The sequence below is a fragment of the Trachypithecus francoisi genome, unplaced genomic scaffold (genome assembly GCF_009764315.1).
Source record: "Trachypithecus francoisi isolate TF-2019V2 unplaced genomic scaffold, Tfra_2.0 Lachesis_group5, whole genome shotgun sequence".
Lineage (NCBI taxonomy): Eukaryota > Metazoa > Chordata > Mammalia > Primates > Cercopithecidae > Trachypithecus > Trachypithecus francoisi.
Window position 1 is genome coordinate 111,809,122 of NW_022681470.1, and position 23,800 is coordinate 111,832,921.

General features: G+C 49.2%; 1 protein-coding gene across 1 annotated transcript in view; it reads right to left on the reverse strand.

Annotated features, from left to right (window-relative positions):
* Window positions 1-23,800, reverse strand: part of STRIP1 (striatin interacting protein 1) — a 28,722-nt gene that overhangs the window by 3,832 nt on the left and 1,090 nt on the right. Inside the window, exons 2-21 of the mRNA XM_033198670.1 lie at window positions 21,199-21,268; window positions 20,305-20,379; window positions 19,754-19,888; window positions 19,545-19,665; window positions 18,011-18,079; window positions 17,068-17,174; window positions 16,849-16,976; window positions 15,424-15,606; window positions 14,837-15,054; window positions 13,774-13,839; window positions 13,601-13,664; window positions 11,641-11,712; window positions 11,088-11,162; window positions 10,835-10,932; window positions 9,465-9,591; window positions 9,147-9,247; window positions 8,297-8,363; window positions 7,657-7,761; window positions 6,817-7,021; window positions 1,038-5,071 (exon numbers count right to left, since the gene is read on the reverse strand). Of these exons, the coding sequence (XP_033054561.1) occupies window positions 4,824-5,071; window positions 6,817-7,021; window positions 7,657-7,761; window positions 8,297-8,363; window positions 9,147-9,247; window positions 9,465-9,591; window positions 10,835-10,932; window positions 11,088-11,162; window positions 11,641-11,712; window positions 13,601-13,664; window positions 13,774-13,839; window positions 14,837-15,054; window positions 15,424-15,606; window positions 16,849-16,976; window positions 17,068-17,174; window positions 18,011-18,079; window positions 19,545-19,665; window positions 19,754-19,888; window positions 20,305-20,379; window positions 21,199-21,268 (2,334 nt within the window). The 3' untranslated portion in view covers window positions 1,038-4,823. The remainder of the gene's footprint in view (window positions 1-1,037; window positions 5,072-6,816; window positions 7,022-7,656; window positions 7,762-8,296; window positions 8,364-9,146; window positions 9,248-9,464; window positions 9,592-10,834; window positions 10,933-11,087; window positions 11,163-11,640; window positions 11,713-13,600; window positions 13,665-13,773; window positions 13,840-14,836; window positions 15,055-15,423; window positions 15,607-16,848; window positions 16,977-17,067; window positions 17,175-18,010; window positions 18,080-19,544; window positions 19,666-19,753; window positions 19,889-20,304; window positions 20,380-21,198; window positions 21,269-23,800) is intronic.

Below are 23,800 nucleotides of genomic sequence, written 5' to 3' on the forward strand. Positions count from 1 at the left end.
CAACTCAGCCTGGTAATGTGCTGGGTGCCAGAGATAGAGCAATGGTTGTGGAAAAATACCATTCTTTCTCTCTCAAGAGGGCTTACAAAGATGACAGGAGGGAAGAGGAAAGGATCTGTGATAAACCCAAACAAAGAAACCAAAAGTGGGAGACAGGAGAAAAAATAAAGGTGAGCCAGAGGTCAATGAAGCAAGAGTGGGAGAGGCTGGCAGAGGCCAGGAGAGGACCCATGGTGGGATGGGGGCTCCTGGGGAGGGCACAGGGAGGCCAGAGACTGGCTACTGGCTCTCATCCAGGAGCATCTGCCCACAGCTCATATTTTTCTGTCCAGTGACAGCTAAATGAAGAGAAAGCTAACTTTACAACCGCCCACTTCACACATAATGAATATGAATGGGCATCCCGGAGCCTAGCCTGTTCCGTGGGATTGTCTGTGAGGTGACAGGTCCTCCTACTGACTGGGCCATCCCAGCCAGCCTGTACCCTGGCTGGGGCATGCAGCCCTTCCACCTGCTTCTCATTAGCTGTGTCCCTCCTCCTCCCACACACCCCTAAGACACAACCCCCGTCTCCAGATACCCCTGTCCCCAGACTCACTCCAGAGGTAACCTCAGACCTCCGCCCAGGCCAGTGGTTCCTCAAGGCCAAGCCTGTGCTCTGGCCACTCCTTCTGGGAAGGGAAAGGGGAAATGGCCCCTCCTGAAATCCCAGCTCCTTTTGCTGAGGCTCTTGTCTCCCCCAGAGAAGATGCCAGAGCCCTAAATCTTGGTCCTGGCAGGAACATGGACACCAGGTCAGGACTAGAGGGCCACAGCCAGGGGGCCCATCAGTCCAGTCTACCCACTTCAGTCAGCAGCTGGAAATGCTTCTCACACGAGGCATTCAATCCTCCTTCCCCACCTCTCCCATTTACACTTCAACCTGAATTACAATCCCAAAGTGCAGACCCTCTGCAGCTCCAGACAGGAAGAGTCTAGCATGGCCAGGAACTGGGAAGACCCTAACATTTCCTTTATCCATCAGAGGAAAGACATACCTTGTCCCTGTCCCCAGTCTCCTCCTCAGGCTCATCCCAGCCATTTTCACCTGGAAGGTGGTAAACATCAAGTGTTAGCTGTCAGAGCCCTTGATTCTGATGCTGGAGACCCCTTCCTTCCCACTGAGTGACTGCCAGCTCCCCCAGCAATCTCTCCTCCAATAGTAAGAGGCTGGGACCAGTGGGACCTGAGGTAAGCCCTTCAGACGTCTGTTACGTATCATGCTATTGCTTTTACTTGCTCTTATGACTGTGTCTCCATCAACTGTGAGCTCGAGAGAAGTGAGAGAGTGTGGTATCCTAGTCACCTGGATAGCCAGGGCATCAACCACAGGGCCTGGCCCCAACAGGCCTTCAAGGTGTGATGGCAGGTTGCTGGACAAGAAGCTGACTCTTCTGAGACGCCTCTGGATTCAGAGCAGCGAGCTAGGTCCAGGGGCTTTAAGGAGGCCTAAGACATGGTTCTGGTCCTTGAAGGGGATATCTGTCTTCTAGGGACACAGGAAATGGGTGCAAATTCATAGAACATTAGAGTTGGAGGGGTCATTGCCAAGACTAAGAACGGCTACCATTTATTGTCATCCCTTGTCAGCCAGACCTGTAGGTTCATTTCCATGATCTTACTCAGTCCATGCAATAGGGATATTATTAAACCAATTTTTACAGATGAGCCAACTGAGACTTGGAACTTGACTAGCTCAAGGTCCCTCAGTGAATAAATGTCAGAGCCCGAACTGAAAGTCAGGGCTGTCTCACTTCCAAAGGGTGCTCCTCCTTTGTTTTATAGCCAGCAGCCTGAGACTGACTGTGCTAAGGGCCGAATGAACGTAACAGCTATTCTCCTCTGAGAAGTCAGCTCATCCAGGACAGACAAGAAGCCAGCTTTCTGGGAAATGAGCCTAACAGGTCTGGATAGGGCAGCCAACACAGGAGTCCTCTGGGACCCAGAAGAGAAAGAAATTTAGGCTCAGGCTGAAAAGAAAAAAGACAGCAGCAACAGCCAAGTTACCCTGAGGAGGGCACTTTCAGGGAACACCAGAGGCTAGCCCAAGGCTAAGCTTGGGTGGTCCAGTTAGGACCTAAAGCGATGGACATTTACCATGAATCTTTCATGCCAGGGGTGATGCTAGAGCAAACAGAAGTACTGGCTGTGGTGAATAAATGAGCAAATGAATGCACTGGTGGTAAGTGCTGGGGTATGACAGTGACTAATAGCAAAGGGTGTGAGGGAGTGAAAAAATGCATGTGCTGACGGAGGCCTGGATTTGAATCCTGGCTCTTGCCTTTATATGACTTTGGGCAAGTTCTTTATCCTTTCTGTGCCACAGTTTTCTCCTGTGCAAAACAGGGATTAAAATGGCATGTATCTTTCAAGATATTACAAGGAATAGGTAAGATATTATACATCAAGTGGTTACAACGCTGGCTGGCACATAGTAAGTACTCAGTATTTACTGGCTTTGTAGAAAATAAGGCTTTGAGAAGCATCTAATATTGTGCCTGGTACCTACTTGGCAACCCATAAGTGGTAACTTATGATTAATAAGGGACAGTTCCCATCCTCACAGTGATACTGCCTCAGGGTAATCTGTCTCTCAGTGGACTGAAGGAGCAGTGGACCCTGAGTCTGCTTAGCAATAAACAACATTTTACGTAACTCAATCATTTACAAAGGGTCTTCATGTACTCTGCCCACTTCATGACCCAGATGGGATTTAAAAAGCCACAAAAACCGGGTGGCTCCAAAAGACATTTCTGTACAAAGACCTCAGTTCAAATGGCCAACCTGCCACTAACACGCTCTATGGCTGTGAGAGGCCCCTTCCTCTCCCTAGGCTGGCTCCTGGGCCTACAGCTGAAGGGATTCACCTGCCCAGGCTTTACGGCCCTTGCAGTTTTGATAGTCCTGCATTCTGTTTTGCAGGTCAGAGGAGAGACAAGCCTCGACCATGCAGGTTCAGTGACTCAGGCTTCATGGGACAGTAACAATGTGAAAAATCTATCTCTCCCTAATTGAAATCTCAAGATACATATTTCCTATCAGTCCTGGCAAGAAATGGCAGAAAATCCATCATCCACACATAAACTGTGTCAATTCCCTTGTCCTGTACAAGTTACTTTGGGGCAAAGGGCCCATCAGTCACAGATGGGACTTCCCATCTCACAGACTGTGTGACCACCAGGAGTACACTGCTGCCTTCCACCCCTGCTGTCCCTAACCATGCTGGCACATGAAAAGGCCTGTCTGAGGCTCAGCAGGTCCCAGGTCAGGCAGGCACTGAACACAAGACCCAACGAAGGGGAGATTCTCCCCAGAACATGTTTCCTTTACAAGTCAAGACCCCCTCAAGACTTAAGAACTTATAAAACAACTGCCTACAGGTAAAATAAGAGCTTCCAGGAATTCTAAAAAGGGAACACTCCTTTTACCAGCATCAAAACGGTAATATCTTCTCAGGCAGATGCAACCAGGGGTCTGGAGGCCAGAGTGTAGGTGCCAGGTGTCCACTGACACCCACTACAAAGATTTTCCTTGCTTTTTTCTCAGCCACAGGGGGCTCCTGGCAACACTGTTTCCCACCATGAACCTGACTCCTGATGGTCTGCTTTCTAGGCTATGAGTACTGAAGTTTCCGCTCAGTCCCAACCACCTGCCCCAGGGAGGACCTAGAGCAGCTGACCCCCTTGCTTTGACCTAGCCCCTCCCTCCCTAGCACTGACACTGGTTTGGCTGAGGCCAGCTCAGTGATGTGATCCAGAGAAACCTGGGGCTCCTACTGAAATTACAGCAAACCCAGGGGTGCAGGACAATGTGTCAGTAAAGTAACCTAGATAGTGCCCTGGAGTTGGGTGAGAGTAATCCCAGATTACTGTGGGGTTAATTTACACTGGATAAATGCCAACTCCCTCTTCTCTTCCCCCAGGATGGGAAAGGCAGGCAGCTTGGCAAGACAAGCAGTGACCAGCAATGCTAGCAGAAAAAAACACTTTCTAGACCTGGAGGAGATACGCAGAGGCCATATTTCCCGTAGACAAGCCAACGGGAATGATTTTTGCTTATTTTTAATGTAAACAGAATACACAAACACATTAAAAACCCCAACATGACACAGGAGAATACACACAGAATTATATATAGGTATTTACAGGCCCTCCAAAGCCAAAAGGAAAAACGGCCCCTCTGGTTAAGGGAAGCTTCTCTTCCTACCTTGTCCCTGTCCAGAATCAAAGTGTTGAGGCAGCTGCAGGAGCCTCTGCAATTACTTCTGCATATAACATAGCAGGAGGCTGGAATAACAACAGAAACCACCCCCCCCACCCCAGAGCACAACCAAGATACCGTTGTATTTTTTTTTTTTGGCCCTGGCCCTAATCCTAAACTCTCCTCCTTTGCAAGCTGACAAAGCAAGGATTTGTGTGTCTCAGGAGGCATCAGCATGACCCCTGAAATTTAGATGTGCTGTGGAGGGGTTCCCATCCCATTCCAGCTTTCTCAGCCTTGGGCTGATTGTGAAATGAGCCAAAACCAACCATGTCCAAGAGAGGAGGGTGGGAGAAATAAAGGAAGAATGGATCCCAGGCAGAGATGACTGCTTCTGAGCTGGACCCTGGGAACTAACAGGAGGTAAAGCTGGGCTCATCCAAGCCCAGGACAGACTGCGGAAGACACAGTGGGGCTGTGCTGCCACCTGGTGGGGAATGGGAGCACTGCAGCCATGAAATAGGACAGTCCTGCAGGTACCTTGAGATCCTCCTTTGTCTGTTTCAGTCCCCTAACCAACAGCCTTACTGCAGCAGCTCTTCCCAGGAAATGGGCTTGGAGAAGACCTCCCTTTCTAACCAGAGGTCATAGTTCATCTGAAAGTCCTCAGGGAGGTCCACCCGTTGGCCCAGGACACTCTGCAGGCAGTTGTCCACTGGCAGGAAGTCGGGGTTGCTGTGGGCCCGGTCATAGCGCCGGGCGTTGAAGCGTTCAATGTTGGCACGGAGGGCACACTCCTCTGCCTGGAAGTCCCAAGGCCGGGCATCAAGATCTGAGACAAAGCAGGAAGAACACAGTTAGGAGCCACGCCCTGTAGCAGCTCCCCATGGACTCAGGGCAGCTCAGGGGCCTGGCCAGGAATATTGAGTGTCAACTAGGAGCAGGATACCTCCGAGCTCCAGGAATTCCTTCCTAGATCCAAAGGAGAGTCAAGTACAAGCAGAAAAGACAGAAGTACTGACAAAGAGGCGTATACTGTAGAGATTATGTAGACCCAGAGAGGGAGAGCCATGTGTACAACACATTTCTCTCAAAGTGGCAATCTCCCTAGCTCTCTGGGGTCAGAGGGAGGAACCTGGAAATGTTCTCATTTGCTCATTCTCTCTCAACTCCCCGACCAGGTACCGTGTGCCACCGTGGGCCTGCACACATTCACAGGGCACTGAGAGTACAGACACAGTCATTTAGCCATGGTGGTATATTCCAGAAACGCAACAGTGTGGCAACCCACCCACACAGAGCAGCCCAGGTGGGCAGGGGAGACCCTGCGGGTGGAGGAAGAGCGCCTGCAGAGGCCTAGCAGTGGGAACCACACAGCTATGTTCGGGGACTAAGCACTCCTTGTGCCTGGAGCTCTGGGTATGATGGAGGCTGGACGGACAGCAGGTAACAAGGTTGAAAAGGAAGCTGGGTCAGATTACAGAGGAGGAGAATGAAAAAGGACGAGGGAGCCTCATGCTTAAGAGTCTGAATCTAATTCTAAGGGAAATAGGAAGCTAATGAAGGATTTTACTCAGGGAGGTAACAGCACAGAAGCTGCATGTTGAAAAGATTCACTAGGGGGCCAGGCGCAGTGGCTCATGCCTGTAATCCCAACACTTTGGGAGGCCAAGGCTGGTGGATCCCTTGAACCCAGGAGTTCAAGAACCACCTGAGAAGGCTAGGCACAGTGGCTCATGCCTGTGATCCCAGCACTTTGGGAGGCCGAGGCAGGTGGATCACTTGAGGCCAGGAACTCGAGACCAGCCTGGCTAACATGGTGAAACCCCGTCTCTACAAAAAATACAAAAATTAGCTGGACATGGTGGAGTCCAGCTGTAGTCCCAGCTAGTTGGGAGGCTGGAGAGTGGGGAGAATCGCTTAAACTCGGGGGGCGGAGATTGCAGTGAGCTGAGACCGTGCCACTGCAAACCAGCCTGAGTGACAGAATCTCTGTCTCCAAATAAAAAAAAAGAACACCCTGGGAAACATCGTGAAACCCTGTCTCTACAAAAAAGATACAATTAGGTGGGCACAGCGGCATGTGCCTGTGGTTCCAGCTACTGGGGAGACTAAGGAGGCAGATGTTATGGTGAGCCGAGACCACACTCCAGCCTGGGCCAACAGAGCGGGATCCCATCTTTGAAAAAAATTAAAGTAAAAAAGGATCACTAGGGAAATCTGAGACACTGATGGAGGGGAAGGAACTAGAGGTAGGGAAGCCAGTCAAGAGCTGTAAAAGTTTAGGTGGCCAAAATGGGGATGGAAAGAGGGGACATATTGTTATAACAATTTCTAGAAAAGGAATGACTTGGAGGTACAGGGAGAGATGGGGATGATCGCAGATGCCAAGCCTGGGTAGCTTCTCAAAGTCCTTCCTAGAGTGCCTATCCTGATGCTACAAAAGCAGAAGCTGGGCTCCTTCCTGTTCCTTGGTGGGAAGCTCAGAGAAGCACCTGAGTACCAGGGGCAAGGAGTGAAAGATGTCACCTTTCCTGACACACTCCCACCCAAATCTGACTGAGTGCAGAGCCTTACCGTTGCCGTATGCCCAGTCGTCATTGAGCCGATGCCGCACCTTCTGGTAGATGGCAGACATGGTCTTCATGTTGCTCTTTCGCCACTGCCGCCCCAAGTATTTGGTCTGTACCTTGAGCAGCTTCAGCACGTAGAGCTGCATCATGGCTTGTTTCACCTTTAGGGCCCGCTTCAAGATGGGGGCTGACTTGAACACCACCAGCATCTGGGAAGGGAAACAAGTAAGACAGAAAACCAAGCTGAAGACAGAAGTAAATGCATACGCCCCTGGCCACGCTGCTGCTTAACCCTTTGGAAGTTACGGTCAGGGCGACAAACCTTCCCAGTTTCCCTTGGACTGAAGCGTTTCCTAATACATTGGACTTCAAATGCTAAAACCAGTAGAGTTCCAGGCAAACCAGGATGGTTGGTCACCCTAACTAAGGGTCACTGTGGAATCTGAAGAAAGCTATGGATTCTTTCCAGAAACATTCCTGTGTACATGTACACATAGTTATCAGAGGATTCAAGGACCTCCCCACCCCAAAGGCATCCACAGACCCAGAGTTAAGGAAGATTCTCAGAACCCTGGTTATGTAACCAATCAAGATGAAGATGACATGGAAAAAGCTCTTCTATAAGTGTAGATTTGTTTCAGTGCATGACTGGGCCTCTTCCAGCTTCCAGTTCAACTCATCAAACTCATCAAGGACCTGGGAACTGGCCCTTAAAATGCAAGGATATGGCTACAGCAAAGTTAAGTGAGAAGGCACAGTGAGCCCCACCCTAGGGACTCCCTGCTCCCAGCACTCTTCTTTGAGCTCCAAGTTCCAAGCCTGCTGAATGCACTGACTCACTTACCATTGTCCTTGAATGCTTCCACTTTGTCAGCTTGTTCAAGATCCGAAGCAGATTGATACAAGAAAAGAGGTTCCTCCAGCAAAACTGGTTACTGTCACCTGCTTCCTGCAGGGTAAACCCAGGAACAATCAGCCCTCATGGCCGCAGTGTGTGCAGCAGTTTCCAAAAGTCCCTCACATGTGATCTTAGAAGAGCTGGGTCTTCAGGCCTCTACCAGGAACCCCCTGCTCTCAGAGCAGCCCCAGGACTCCATCCCAGAAGCTGGCAGGGGACTAGGGGATGAGGGAGCCTCCCTAGACTTTTCCTGAAGGAAACATGAACTGTGATACTGGGAGCTGTAGCCTTGGGCTGCCCCAGGGCTCCTACTGCTGAGTCCAGTGTTGAGGGAGAGAAGTCCTCTATGAAGTGAGCTCTGGATCGGCAGCCCCTGAAGATCACACTCCCTGACTAATCCCTAAATCCAAATCTCTCTGCTCTGCAAGAGCCCTCCTCCTGGCCCTTCTGTACACTTACAGTGCTCTAAAAGCCAGACACTTCACCTGTGGGCGACACCTCTATTCCTGTGGTGTTGGGGTAGGCAGGCTCTCTACTCACGGACCCTGGTGCCAAAGGGACAGCCGAGGAGAGCCCAGCCACTCACCAGACTCTCCGCGGTTAGCTCTGGCAGCTCATGCACCACGCAGTGAGGGTAATCCAGGACAGAAATGCTGCAGAGGGGAGAGGATCCAGGTGCCCACCATGAGCAAAGGCCCAGGGCCTAGTGGAGCAGCCGTGCCTGAGCCAGTTCCCAGCCTTCCTCCCTCACTTGTTGGAGCAGAAGTAGGAATCTACCTGGTCTGTCCCACCCCAGTATCCCCAGCTGTAAGATGAGGAAGTATCTACTACAAGGGAACTTGTAAGGCACTCCTGCAGCCAGAGGCCAGCTGGTTGATCTTGTAAGGGGCAGAGACCCTCACAGCTTCCCCCACAGCCATCAATGCAGGGCAGGGGAGGAGATTGCTCAGGGCAACTAATTTATGCCAAGCCTTTCTGGAGACAGGGTCTGGCCGGCGCCCTGTGGTATATCACACTGATGAGCAAGTAATGTCAACTACAGCTGGCACCAGGCCAACAGCAGGGGCTAAGAGTCAGCAGATACGGCATTACAGGGCACATGGCCGAACCCCTTAGAGAGAGCAAGCAGCCCATGGTCTCCGAAAAAAAAAAAAAAAAAAAGTACAAAAGGGACAGGGAAGAAAGTACTAGATCCCGGGATGAAAACCCTCCTGCCCAGGTACAGGCCAAGTCACCTGGGGCAGGACTAGCTAGACTCAGATTTGACACACTGGGCTCTCCACAGGCAGGGGCCATGTCTCATTTATCTTTGCGTCCTGATGCCTTGCAGAGCGCTGGCTCGTAGATGCTGGAAAAACGGACGCAGTGGGAAATACCAGCTGGGAACTCTGCCGTCTGACCATACCCGCCCCTTCACGGTCCCTGGCCCTTGTCACCTGTTCTTGGCGGTGATGTAGGACATGATGTTTTGATTGAAGAACTTTAGGATCAAAGGAATGCAGTTGGCAAACACCAGGTGCTGGGCCATGTATTCAAACTGAAGCCAACAGGGGAAGAAAAAAAAAAGGCGCGGCCCTTGGGACCTTGCCTTCTTTCCTCCAGGGATGAAAGGCCTTGGCTGGAGGGCCATGTCTTAGAACATTCATGCAGAGTTCAAGCGGGTCAAAGGCCAAGGCCCCCGTTCTTGTGGGCTGGAGGAGCAGTAGTGCCCGAGGTCCCAGCCCACAGGACAGGAGGGAAAGCCCTGCGGGTACCTGGTAGACATGGTTCAACTTAAAGTGCTTGAGCAGCAGCAGCAGGACAGCAGAAATGGCCTTAACAATGACCTCTTTGTGGCGGTTTACGTCCACCCCCAGCTTCATGCTCTGCAACACTGTGGTGCTGGAAACACAATTGCCTGGGTAAGCCACCAGCATGTGCAGTACCTCCTTTCTAGGTGCCCACAGAAAAGATGGACTCCTGAGCCTCCCTGGGCAAAGACTCCCACCTCCCCACTTACCTCATGGACATCTCAGAAGTCAGCCCAGGGGTCCCCCATCCACCTCCCAAGCAATGTAGCCTGGCACAATTTATTCCTTCCCCATGATGCCCTCAAATACATTCTTAGTCTGCTTCTCTGCCTTTCCTCTAAAAATGAACTTCTTCTCCTTTCCAAGATCTCCCCTAAGCTTCTGCTGCCATATTAACCTGAGTTCTCCAAAATGTGTTCTGTGGAATACCAGGATATTGGCAAATTTCATGTCATGGAAAAAAGGGTTTTAGAATCAGATAAATTTAGGAAGCACTGAGTTACATCAGTTTCTTAATTCAGGACTTCTCATTGTACATCTTTATAAAAGGAATTCCTCCTTAGAAGAGAAATCCATGCATCAAATATATAGTATGACTCTAGAACCTTTTTTCCAAGGATCATCACATGATGGCCTAGTGTTCTGTGATTCTCCCTCTGGTATTAGCCAGTCCCTGCCTCCTCCTTCACCTGGCCATCACTGCCATACTCCAGGGCCACAGCCACCCAGGAGATGGACTCAGGGCTGGTGGCCCAGGCAGGCAGGAGATCAGGTCAAGGTCCAGGTCCTTCTCAAAGCAGAACACGATCTCAATCTGTACTCTCACATGAAAGATGAGTGCAGGGCCCAGGGCAGAAGAGCTCTGAAGAATCTCACTCTATCACCCTGAGCCATTTGCCAGCGTTCTGCGTACCTGCTTACTGGCGAAAAGGGACGTCTCTATACCTGGCACAGGTTCAGCTATTGCTGGCAAGTTGTCTACAAACTAACCCTCCTTATCCCGGTGTCCCGATCACAGCTGGAGAGGGCGCCTTTGGGGAAATGTCCAGGGTGGCCCCATTCATTTTACAGAGGAGGAAATTACTTTGCCCAATTCACTCAGGAGTTTGCTCAGTGGCAGAGTCTACACTAGAATCCAGGCCAATAGGACCAAGCCATCTCCCTAACCAGTGAAACTCTTTAATCTAGTAGTTTCCTTTTTTTTGAGTCAAAAATACCTACATTTAACCTGTAGAGAAGCTGGGCCAATACCAACCAACCTGACAAGAAGAAAACGTTTGCCCTTCTCCATCTATCTTCTGCCCCACCTGCTCCATTCACAGAACAATACTCACGGCATCTCCTCAGGCAAGACATCCGCTAGGATGTTGATTGAGTCTGTTTTAGCTTTTGAGGTGGGTGCTGCAGCCAACAGGATCTTCAGGAGGGCAATCTGGGAAGAGTAGACCATTCAGACACAGGTCTGAGAGCCCAGGGCCAAAATTAAGCTCTGAGCAGTCCTTCTGTTGGTCCACAGGTGGCAGGAGGAGGGCAGGGCCCACTCTAAGGCCACTGTAGTGGGAGGGTCCCACTGCAAGCGCCACTCACCATATACTGAGGCAGGCTGGGGAGCAAGCCTTGGTAGAGAGTTTCTGCAGGGACTTGCTCAACTTCTTCTTCTCCCTTTTAACATAATGGGTATAAGCATAAAACCCCAGCCCAGAATACAATCTCCTGAGCCAGCTTGCTAGCTGGCTGGAGGAAAACCTGTAAACAGTGATGTACATAATGATGTTAATGATAACAGCAAACCCTGAACACAATGTGCCAAGCATTTTACTTGTAATAACTCAGTTCATCCTTATTATTATAACCCTATAAAGGTATTATTCCTATTTCACAGACACGGAAATAAAGCGTAGAGAGACCCAGTAACTGGCCTAAGTTGTCATCCACAAAGTGGTAGACCCAGGCATAAAAGGCAGGTTCCTGACTCAGTCTGTATTCTTAACCCTGCACTAGACCTGTGTCACCCTCTGCACTGGGAGGTGGACTGGGAGTTCTTTGAGGGCAGGGCCTGGGGCAACCTTGTGGTCTAATCCCAGCACAATGCCTGGGAAGAACTGGGGATCCTGGTGGCTGAAGAGGACCTCCAACTTACCCCTGAGAGAGGGGAGCGGAGGTACTCCTCCTCCATCTGCGCCTGGACTTCTGCAATCGACGTGTACTTGTGCTGGAGGGAGAGATGGGAAAAGAAGGGCTGGGGAAACATTATCTGGCCAAACTCCCTGCACTCTAGCAAAAGCCCCACACATTTGTCTTCAAACACAGTCTTCTGAAAGAGGATCAAGTCACCACAAAAATCCCTAACTAAAATCCCAAACCCAAACATTTTTCTCTCTTTTTTTTTTTTTTTTTTTTTTTTGAGATAGAGTCTTCCTCTATTGCCCAGACTGGAGTGCAGTGGCATGATCTTGGCTCACTGTAACCTCCGCCTCCTAGGTTCAAGCAATTCTCCTGCCCCAGCCTCCCAAGCAGCTGGGACTATAGACGTGCACCACCACGCCCGGCTAATTTTTGTATTTTTAGTAGATATGGGGTTTTGCCATGTTGATGAGGCTGGTCTTGAACTCCTGACCTTAGGTGATCCACCCACCTCGGCGTCTCAAAGTGCTGGGATTGTAGGCATCAGCCACCATGCCTGGCCCCAAAATATTTTTCTAAATGGGCCCCTTCCTCTTGCAACTAGAGTAAGAAGCCCACAGTAGAAAAGAAAAAAGTAAATTAAAGGAGGGAAACAGGCTTTCAGATAGCTACAGTGGTAGGAGAAAAACTGAAAGCAAAATCAAGTACTCAAAATGCCTAGCTGCAGAGAGACCACTTAGTACTACAAATTCCAAAACTACATTTCAAAACATATCAACAGTTTCACCCCAGACAGTTGTTAGGGGAGATGCCTCTTCCCCACTCTTTTTTTTTTTTTTTGAGACGGAGTCTTGCTCTGTTGCCCAGACTGGAGTGCAGTGGCCGGATCTTGGCTCACTGCAAGCTCTGCCTCCTGGGTTTATGCCATTCTCCTGCCTCAGCCTCCCATGTAGCTGGGACTACATGTGCCTGCCACCTCGCCCAGCTAGTTTTTTTGTATTTTTTAGTAGAGACGGAGTTTCACTGTGTTAGCCAGGATGGTCTTGATCTCCTGACCTCGTGATCCGCCCGTCTCGGCCTCCCAAAGTGTTGGGATTACAGGCGTGAGCCACCGCGCCTAACCCTCTTCCCCACTCTTGACGTTCTCTCCTATGTGGAGGGACAGAGGTTTGCCAAACACCCCTCATCTCTCTCTGCCCCGTCCAGACACTCACTCCTTCCTTCTCTGATCGGAGAGTATGGGAGGGGATACAGGGCAGCCTTGGCCCCACCCTTCTCTTTTCCCTTTAGAACCTGTCTGCCTGCTGAGAGTCTGTGCTCTCTTCTCCTCCCCGCACTGCCTGGGACTGGTAGGTAACTCTGCCTAATTGTGGAACAATGTATTAGGACACTACTGCTGTGTTCTTAAGCCTCATTCTCCATGGCTCTATGAGCTATAAAGTTGGCATTACAATCTCCATCTGCCTACTCCTCTATTTCAACTGCCTGAGAACGTGGGCAAGGAAAAGGAGGGTTATTTACTGAGCTCTTTAGAATTCCAACAACTGTCAAGTAATCTAATCCTTTTTTTTTTAAAGAATCCAGGTCTCACTCTGTGGCCCAGGCTAGAGTGCAGGAGCATGATCACAGCTCACTGTAGCCTTGATCTCCTGTGCTCAAACAATCCTTCTGCATCAGCCTCTTCAGTAGCTGGGACTACAGGCGTGTATGCCTTGGTGCCCAGTGGTCAGGTAATACAATCTTTAAAGACTTTCCAGTCAGTCCCAAACAAAAGCTCAGCTAAAACAAGTAAAACTTATAATAAAACAAGCAAAACTTATGAAAGACCGTTTGCAAGGTTATTCCAAAGTCCACCCTGGCCTCTACCCCAGGTTCTTGCAGGCAGACAACAGTCTTAAAAGGCTTCTCCCTGTAGGCTGGTTTCACTTGACTCACTTCGGACCAAACAAGCCAAATGCTCACCCAAAGCCACTCACCTGTTTCAGAGTCTTGATGCTTTCGTGGATTGGCCTGGGCAGCCCCACCACTGTGTTCGTGTCACTGGAGAATAAAGAAGGCCTTGTGTTGAGCCTCGACATTAATTCACCTGGGATCCCAAACACCAAAGGCTGGGAGAGCTAACAGCAAAATGAACTTGGCTTCTACTCACCTGCCTAGCGTGTAACCTATAAATTTGCTTCGGCTGGACTCGAGGAACATCTCAATATCTTTCTCTCTGCCACATCCCCCAAAAAAAGAGAGAGAAAAAGGTTTTTAGCAAATGCTATTTCAAAGTGTTACAGTTAACAAAAACATACAGCATCCAAAAACTGTGAAGCCAGGAGAAGAAAAAGTCTCCCACAATTGTTTTTCTCTTTGAAAAAAGGGAAAAACTAGAAATTTTCAGAGTATTTTAATGTTTCTTATAATTTTGCTGGATCAATAACCTGGAAATATATTACATGTTAAATAGTTTATTCATAAAATTAAAGAGATACATTAAACTTAAAAACATACTTTATTCAGATAGTATGAACAAGTTTGTCAACAGACTTTCTTAAATACTAAAACTCTGTTAAACAATTAAAGCTATAGGCTACTGATTTTTCATGTAGGTCACATTTTCCTATCCCAAACAATCAGCATACCTTGCATTTTCTGATGATCTGTTTTGCATTCCCTTCACAGATCACTGAAAACTGAGGCTTTACCTGGATCAAGAAAGTGACTTCTATATCCTCTCACATGTTCATCTATTTCTTAAGTTGCTGCCTATCAAACAGACACCATTTATATATCTCCAGGTACCTTCCCATCCATCGATGTACCCACATATATCTCAAACATTTTCATTATGGCTCTAAAGAAACTCTTCCTTAATCTATCATTTTTCCCTTAAAAATCATATACAACCCCAGGAGGGGTGGGGACATGTTTGCTTAAATGCTTTTGTTTTTGTTTCCTATCCCCCTTCACTAGCACATCTAACCAAGAGCTAACTCCAATTACTGACTCAGTAGCCACATGGGGGCCATGTTGTGTGAGACCAGCAAGACTAGCCTCCCTGAGACCCTCAGGACAGCACCAGGTGCTATAAGAGAGCCTCATCCCAGAGCCACAGTCAGCCTGCCCTGCAGAGGATCACACACGGTGACACAGGCCAGGTGGCAGGCCTGAGGGTGTGAGGGCTCTGGCCTCAGGAGCTATGAGTGCTCTGGAGATCTGAGACTCACCTGACCTTGGGAGCCCAGGGGAGCCCTTTGGGGCAGGTCAGCCTGTCGGTCTGTGGGTGCTGTAGTGGGGGAGGCATCACTTCATCCCGTTCCAGGGGGAACGTCTCCCCCTCCAGACTGTTGTCATCATCATTCTCTTCTTCCTCTTCTCGAGAGTCATCAGCCTTGTAGGGATCCCGCTCGTTGAAGGCATCTAGGTTGTCCTGCTTTATCAGAGCCTGAAACCAGGGAAGCGAGATGAGACAAGAGCCAATTGAGGATGCAGACTAGGGAAGTGCGGCTGGAGGAGACACAGCGCATAGTGGTGTCAGGTTGAGGCAGGAACAGTGGAAAAACCAGAGGGGGAGTCAAGACAGGGGCCAAACCATCAAGTACTTCTTGCTCCAGTTCCTCAAAAGCACCACGTGCTGAGCACCCACCATAAACTGGACCAGAGCTGGGGACAAAGTGTCCTTGCCGTGGAGGCATGATTCGGACTGGTTGATCAGAGATCATTTCCAGCAACCCTGCTCCTCCAAGGACTGTGCTGCTGCACGCATACACCTTGAGGGCCCTCAGGAGTCACAGGGGACCTCTGTCGCCCTCACCTTGTGCTCTCGGCGGCCCCGTTTCTGCTGCTGCTCAATCAAGTCTGAAGCAGATGCTGGTGGAGAGGCTGCCCTCATGTTGCGAATCACTTTGATGCTGTCCTCAGGAAGTGGGGGGAGGCCCAGGATGCTGCGCTTCTCAGCCTTCATGCTCTGCAGCTCCTCAAAGCCACCCAGCGTGCACTGCATCACAAACAGGGAAGCAGAGCCAGGGTCAACGTGTCCACAGGGCTGGTCCCTGACCATTGCGTCAGGCTCAGAAGCACCCATCACATCATGACCCACGTCTTTATAGAGACCCAGGCAACCCCTGAACAACGGACTGAAGCCACTCCCGAGGAGAATTCCCCGACATCCGCATGGGAAAGGAGAAAAAGGAACAAGGAAAGAGTAGAGATGCAGGCTGACTGACCGTAGTGCAGATACACTAACTCTGCACCTATGACATACTCTTCAATTTAAAAAGCAAAGAGCCTAACCCTGCAAGTTCCTAGAAAAGTTGGTGAGACTCCTATGTTTCACGAGTTGTACATGCGAGTCTTTCCAAGTCAAACTAGAAACACAGTTGGTTGCTCAAATTTAAAAGAAAAAAAAAAGCTTCATCTAAACATCTCCCAAGAAACAGAAACCCCAGCACCATGCAGTAATTTTATACTGCTTAGTTTTGCTGTTTCTGAGTAGTTCAGCTCTCCCCTCTGGCCTTAGCAAGGCTTTGTGAAGAACAGGATGTATGGCCAAGATAAAATGCGTCAATGACTCAAGAAATCCTACACTTACTGAGCCCTGGCTCCAGAGCTGACCCATTCTGAAAGGAAGGATGAGCCCCAGTGTAACAGAGGCCCCACTCACCTCCACTGCCTCCCCCATGCCCTCCTCCTGGGAAGGCCTCCTGGCATGGCCTGGCTGCTAACAATGCTCCAAAGCCCAGTGTGCTGGACGGCCCACCCTGGCACCCAGTCCCTCCCTACCTAGACACAGAGTCGGGTTGCCACCATACCCTGAAGAAAATGGAAGCTGGCTCAGGGCTCATGCTTGCCCCTTCAAGTGACATCCTACCAGGGCCCCAGTTACACCAGCTTGAACGTTGCCTTAAATCCCGTTACAAACTCCAGGTCCAGAGCTGCTTGCTGAGAGGCAACTTGTCTGGGGGAGAGCTGTTCTATGACAGAAAACATCTTCCAGGAGTCAGGGAGTCAACAGTCTATTCTGACTCAAGGCCTATGTCCTCATTGGCTGCAATGGGACAATAGTGGCACTTATTTTGTCATCTCCTTTTAGCGCTTTTTAAATAATTTTTTTTTTTTTTTTTTTTTTTTACCAAAGCAGTTATAGTCACATAATTCAATATTCAAAAGGATATTCAAGGAACAGTCTCCCTACTGCCCATCCCCTAGCACTTGAGTTCTCCTCCAAGGAGGTGCTCACCAACACTGTCTTCCAGAGCAGCAAGAGAACTTTCTTCATGGGGAAGTGAGGGGCGTGACCACTGCAAAATTTGGTCACCATCCCAAACAGCATGATGGCAAATGGCTCACTGTTGTACAGCGGGGAGCCTGGAGGTGACACAAAGGTATCAGGACCCTCCCAAAGCCTTCCGCCTCAGCTTCCAGGCAGGGCCTCTAGAGAGAATCCCCAGGGTCCTACCCAGTTCGGCTCTGAAGGTCTGCCGCATGGTCCTCCACTCAGCCTGGTCACCCTCACACTCCTGGTGAACGGTCTCCACTATCAGGTACATGATGTTGAGCAGGACCCTGAGGACAAGAGCCAGCTCACAATGAAGTAGGATGGTGGGGGGGGGGGTCAAAGGAGCACCCTAGTGTCTAACAAAGTGCTTACACAAAGCAGGGGCTTAATATTAATAAATGGTAGCTGAATAAATGAATATGAACAAGAATGGCCAAAAGCATTTACTGCCCTAAGCTTCCTGAAAAGAAAAACACCACAGAGGTGGTAGTGAGCTATAGGGTCAAAGCAGAACGGGGTCACAGCGAGAACAAAAACAGGGTTTATGAGGAGGAAGTAGAAAGCAGGAGCTGAGAGGTGACACCCAGGGATCCTAACACCTAGGAGGGAACACTACAATCACCTAGTCTAAACACTTCCAAATTCATAAAAAGAGCCAGATTTCAACCTTCAAAAACTGAAGGGTGAGCTTGGTGTTCAGCAGCTGCTATGAGCTCCTGGGCAGCCATGAAACATTAGGAAGCCGTCGGGTCTAACCCAGTGAAGATGAGGATCAAGCTGTGTACACAAGGCGGCGGGAGCCCAGGGAACATTATCAAGTGTTTCACCCAAATACAAAACACCCACAACTGGGTCCTGAGGAACAGTGTGAGTAGGAGGCCCACACTTAGCTGTGGCTCTAAGTCACCTGACCCTGGATTGCCTTTGGGAGTCTCAACCCAGAGCCCCACCTAGGATGAGCCCTCAGCAGTTCCTACTAAGCATTCACAGTGAGCCCATCAAATGTGCAGATGACGTGTACAGAAGCACACACAGCAAGGACAGCCACAGACAGCCTCCCACACCCTGCTCTGATCTCATCTCTGACTCACGCTCGGGAGCCCAGGCTTGCTGCTCGCCTCACCTGAGGTCTGTGCTGTCAGCCAGGGAGATGGCGGGCTTCCTCACAGCACTGCTGCAGGCGGCACTGTTGCTGCAGGAGATTTCGAGAGTCAGCACCTTCCTCCAAGAAGGAAGATACGTGATGTCCCTGACAAGTACTGACCAGTGGGGACACAAAATCCTGTGATACATGCTCGGACTGCACAAGAAGCCACAGGATACGATGGCTAAGAACCCAGACCATGGCTGGGCACAGTGGCTCACGCCTGTAATCCCAACACCATTTGGGAAGCCGAGGCGGGTGGATCACCTGAGGTCAAGAGTTTGAGACCAGCCTGGCCAACATGGCGAAACCCCATCTCTACTAAAAATACAAAAATTAGCTGGGCGTGGTGGCGGGCACCTGTAATCCCAGCTACTCAGGAGGCTGAGGCCGGAGAATTGTTTGAAGCCAGGAGGTGGAGGTTGCAGTGAGCCAAGTTCACGCCATTGCACTCCAGCCTGGGCAACAGAACAAGACTCTTTCAAAAAAAAAAAAAAAACCGGCCGGGCGCGGTGGCTCAAGCCTGTAATCCCAGCACTTTGGGAGGCCGAGACGGGTGGATCACGAGGTCAGGAGATCGAGACCATCCTGGCTAACACAGTGAAACCCCGTCTCTACTAAAAATACAAAAAAAAAAACTAGCCGGGCGAGGTGGCGGGCGCCTGTAGTCCCAGCTACTCCGGAGGCTGAGGCGGGAGAATGGCGTGAACCCGGGAGGCGGAGCTTGCAGTGAGCTGAGATCCGGCCACTGCACTCCAGCCTGGGCGACAGAGCAAGACTCCGTCTCAAAAAAAAAAAAAAAAAAAAAAAAAAAAACCAAAAAAACAAAAAACAAAAGACAAGCAAAAAAAAAAAAAAAAAAAAAACTCAGCCATGCACTGCACTGCCACGGTTTGAATCCTGGCTCTAACTGTGCCTTAGTTTCCTCATCTGTAAAATGGGGATGATAGCAGTACCTATATCCTTAACATGAATTAGCACCTGTAATATCCCGAGAACAATGCCCGGGACACATAGGCACTGAGTGGTCTTAGCTATTATCATTGATGGCGTTATCCTTAGATGAGCAGCAGCTGACCTGTCCACTGGACAAAGGTGACACAGGCAAGGCCAGGCACTGGTTGAGCCCATGTGTCAGTCTTGTGCCTGGCCTCCTGCCAAGGGGGGAACTGCAGGGCAAACACAGCAGAGTCTACAGGTTCAAAAGAGAGCTCAAAATGAGGAGTCTCCTTCTGAGGGGCACCCCCCCAAAGCCGGGGTAGGGCCTGCACTGTCTGGTGTAAAAACTTTGGCATCAGGGAGCTGCAGGGACCTGTCATTAGTCTCCATTAATCTTCAAGGTGTAAGTGACCAACTCCGTTATTCAACCCAGGTGGTCAGAACACAGCCTGGGACCAGACTTTCTGCCCCATGTGGCCCATTTAACCCTCTCAAAACCAGTTAGTTCTGCAAGCTGTGTCCCCCTTCCCACCCTAGCCTCCCCTTCCCTACTCAGCCTCTCAAAAATGCTCACTCTATTTCCATGTTCAGAAGCTCCACCAAAGCATTGAACGTGCCCACCTCCAGGAGGAGAAAGATGTTGTAGCGCATCCAGGACTGCACCTCTGCCTCCGAGCTGCACTCCCCAAACGTGCCTGCAACACAGGGTTCAGTTCACTGAGCCCCTCCCTGCATCTGAGTTGGCGGAGGTGCCAGGGAATCCTGGGGAGGTCCACTCAATACCTTGAGCAACATAGAGAATTGCTCGAGCCACCTTGAGTCTCTTCTCCCTGGCAGTGACTTCCAAGCCATCCAGGAGCCTCATGGCATGGGTCCGGTGCTGGTTGGTGTCCAGCTCAGTCCACTTCTTGTCTGTCACTGCAGGGCAAGAAACCAGTTACATCTGAGCCTAGAAAAATATTCACAATGGCATGGACCCACGTTAACTCACCAATTTCAGGACTGCCATAGGACCAGAAAGACAAGTTACCCCCTATGTAAGTGGTAAGATCATACTGCTGCCCTATGAATTTGATTTCCAAACTGAAACGCTGGTATTTTGGGCGCAATTTTAATCACATGAATTTTTTTTTCTCCCCCAATACGCAGATTCTGAAAAGCCCCCACGGATGTGCCACAAGCCCACTCTACATGTATCTGGCTTTGAACCATCAGGGTTCAGCAGGCTTCTCAGGCTGCTCAAGGATGACTCAGGTCATTCAGATGCCTAAAAGAAACCTGCAGCTCCCATCATGCAGGGCAAAGGAAGCAAGAAGTGGGGGAAATCATCTCACCATGGATCCGGAAGTCCTCCTCAAAGCATTTTCGATTCATCAGGAATTCTGGCCCTTCCGTGTAGCTGTAAAGCTCTGTTGGAACAAAGTCTCATCACCATTGGTTCCATGTCTGCATTGCACACCAAGTCTCACATGTGCAGAGAAGGCAAGGCATTTGCTTCCACTCTCAAATCTGGCCCTGAGTCATAGTGACTCCTGGAATAAGCTCTCTAATTATGAAGGGGATCTTAGTTCTCTACTGTGCACAAGAGAGAGAACTGGAGTGCCAGAATGCCATCTGGACACTTCCTGTCCGATGTGCATCCATCCCACCATGCCATGCCAGGGCTGATGGCCACCTGGGATGCGTCTCTCAAGTGGCTGCTACCTCTTGAGCAGGACATGTATTATAGAGGCTGGAGAAGCAGCTCACACCGACCTCGCATTACATGAGAGTGGCAGTGGCAGCAGCAGATGGGCACAGATGCAGGCATCCCTCATGACCCATTGCTGGAGGAGAGACCACTATCAGGGTCACAGTGGATAACCAAGGAACATCACTGTCTCACAATGGGACTGGGCTCTAGCCAGCTTCATAAAAGTAAAGGACAACACAAAGTTATAAGATACACAAGGCTTGAAACAAATAACATGTTATATATATACATACATATATACACGTATACATATATACACATATATGCATATATACACACATATACATATATACATATATGCACTATATATATACACATATATACATATATACACATATATACACACACACACATATATATTTGATAGAACTAACTAGGGAAAGCAATGAAGCCCTAAATGATATTCATTCTTAACTTTCTTAAAGACCAATAAGGAAAAAACTACCCCCAAATAACACAAAGGCCCCTGCCTTACCCGAGAGCTCTGCAGCCCACTTGTCTGTGTCAGCATACTCAAACTCCAGGTCTGGTGACTCCGAATAGCCCTGCTGACAAGACGAGAGAGCTTCAGGAAAAAGGATCATGCTGTTTGTCAAAGAAACACATGCTTCGAGATGCTGTTGTTACAGGACACCACTGCCTCCACTTTTCTGATGTTTTTTTCACATTTTGTTTCCTAAAACCTCTCAGAGTATCCTATACCTTTCCTTCAGAGCACTTATCATAACTTATCATTATAGGATGTGTTTAGTGTCTGCCTTTCCACAAGACTGCAAGTTCCCTGAGAACAAGAACATCATCCATTTAACTTACCAATGATTTCACAAGGTCCAGCATAGTACTTGGCATGAATAAGTGAATGAATGAATGGTTTATACTCACATATTTGTTAAATGAACAAATACAAGGTTTCTATGTATTTTGTGCAGTAAATGACCATTCCATGTGATGCTAAGATTCCAGAAGTCTTAATTTCTTTCTGGGTAGTGAGCTGTCAACAGCTCAGGACAAAAATGAGTATTGAAACCCTCAGCTTTCCCCACCTTTGTCTCAAATTTCAGTGAGAACTGACAAAGAAGGCTGCCCCGAAACAGATCAACTCCCCTCCCACATATAAGAGAGAATGTGACAAAGACAGTCTTTTTCCTGCTGGAAATAGGTGATTACTGAGAACACACCATCTTGGAAGGCTTGTACTGGGAAGAGAGAAGTGAGAAACAAATAGGTAAAGTCCTTAGGTTTAATTACAATCTACCTGGGAAGACAAAGACCAGCCACAAAATGACATACCCACAAATGGCCAGACAAGGTGGCTCACGCCTGTAATTCCAGCACTTTGGGAGGCCCAGGTGGGCGGGTCATTTGAGGTCAGGAGTTCGAAACCAGCCTGGCCAACATGGTAAAACCCCATCTCTAATAAAAACATAAAAATTAGCCAGGCATGGTGGGGCATGCCTGTAGTCCCAGCTACTGGGGAGGCTAAGGCAGGAGAATCGCTTGAGCCCCGGAGGTGGAGGTTGCAGTGAGCCAAGATCACGCCACTACACTCCAGCTTGGGAGACAGAGGGAGATTCTGTCTCAAAACAAAACAAAGCAAAACAAAAAACATACTCACAAACAAGAACTCCACACTGAGTTCAGAGACAACACGGTGTACACTTTCACAAGTTACTGAGCTTCAGTTTCTTCACTCATTGAATGGCAATGATAAAAATCTACTCTGAAGATTTTTAAGGACTAATCAAAATTATGTAGTACACAGTGGACTCTCATCAAATGTCAGCCTCCCTGTCCTCCAGGCATCCACTGATCAGGCTCCCAAACTACCGATTTCAGCTATGACTAAAGAAAGATCACGGCATCAGCCTCTCTTTTTTTTTTTTTTGAGACGGAATCTCACTCTGTTGCCCAAACTGAAGTGCAGTGGCCGGATTTCAGCTCACTACAAGCTTCACCTCCCAGGTTTACGCCATTCTCCAGCCTCAGCCTCCCGAGTAGCTGGGACTACAGGTGCCCGCCACCACACCCGGCTAGTTTTTTGTATTTTTTTAGTAGAGACGGGGTTTCACTGTGTTAGCCAGGATGGTCTCGATCTCCTGACCTCGTGATCCGCCCGTCTCGGCCTCCCAAAGTGCTGGGATTACAGGCTTGAGCCACCGCGCCCGGCAGCCTCTCTAAAGAAATGGATTTAGACAGGTCTCTGCTTAAATGTGTCCATTTGACCAGTCTTTCATGTAATGAGTCTATGTGGAAATTTTTTTTTTTTTTGAGACGGGGAGAGTTTCGGTCTTGTCACCTAGGCTGGAGTGCAATGCTGCAATCTCGGCTCACTGCAAACCTCCGCCTCCCAGGTTCAAGCAATTCTCCTGTCTCAGGCTCTTGAGTAGCTGGGATTACAGGCACCAGCCACCACGCCTGGCTAATTTTTGTACTTTTAGTAGAGATGGGGTTTCACCACATTGGCCAGGCTGGTCTGGAACTCCTGACCTCCGGTGATCCCCCCGCCTCGGCCTTCCCAAGTGCTGGGATTACAGGCCTGAGCCACTGGACCCGTCCGCTATGTGGAAATTAAAGGGTAAAAAGAGAAATTAAAATTCGTCAAAGGGTATTTATTTGACCATTCATAGCTACTCAGGCAAATTTTAAACCATTTTTCAAAATAACTCCTCTCATGATGAAGGTAGGTTCACCCCCCTCCACTTTTGTAACCTTCCACACTTGAAAAACTGAGTAGTTACCACTGATGTCCATCATCCCACCATGCAAGGGCTCCTAAAAGGTCAGTGTCATTGTTTTTTCAAAGAATTCACTCCAAGCTCAAATTACGTCTACTTTGGGCTTGCCAATTGTTGACATGTTTTCTCAGGGGTTTAGGCTTGCTAACAAAAATTAAAAGCTTCTGAGGAACTGATTTCACAGGTCTAAAGATAGTATCATCGCTCTTTGGTATGAATTGGTACATTATGGTTGGACAATGAGGAATTCCTCTCATTAACTTGGCTGATCAGGTTGGCTGCTGATCAATCTAGGAGATGGCATAGTAAGTGCTCTGAGAACCTGCTGATTAAGAAGCCCTA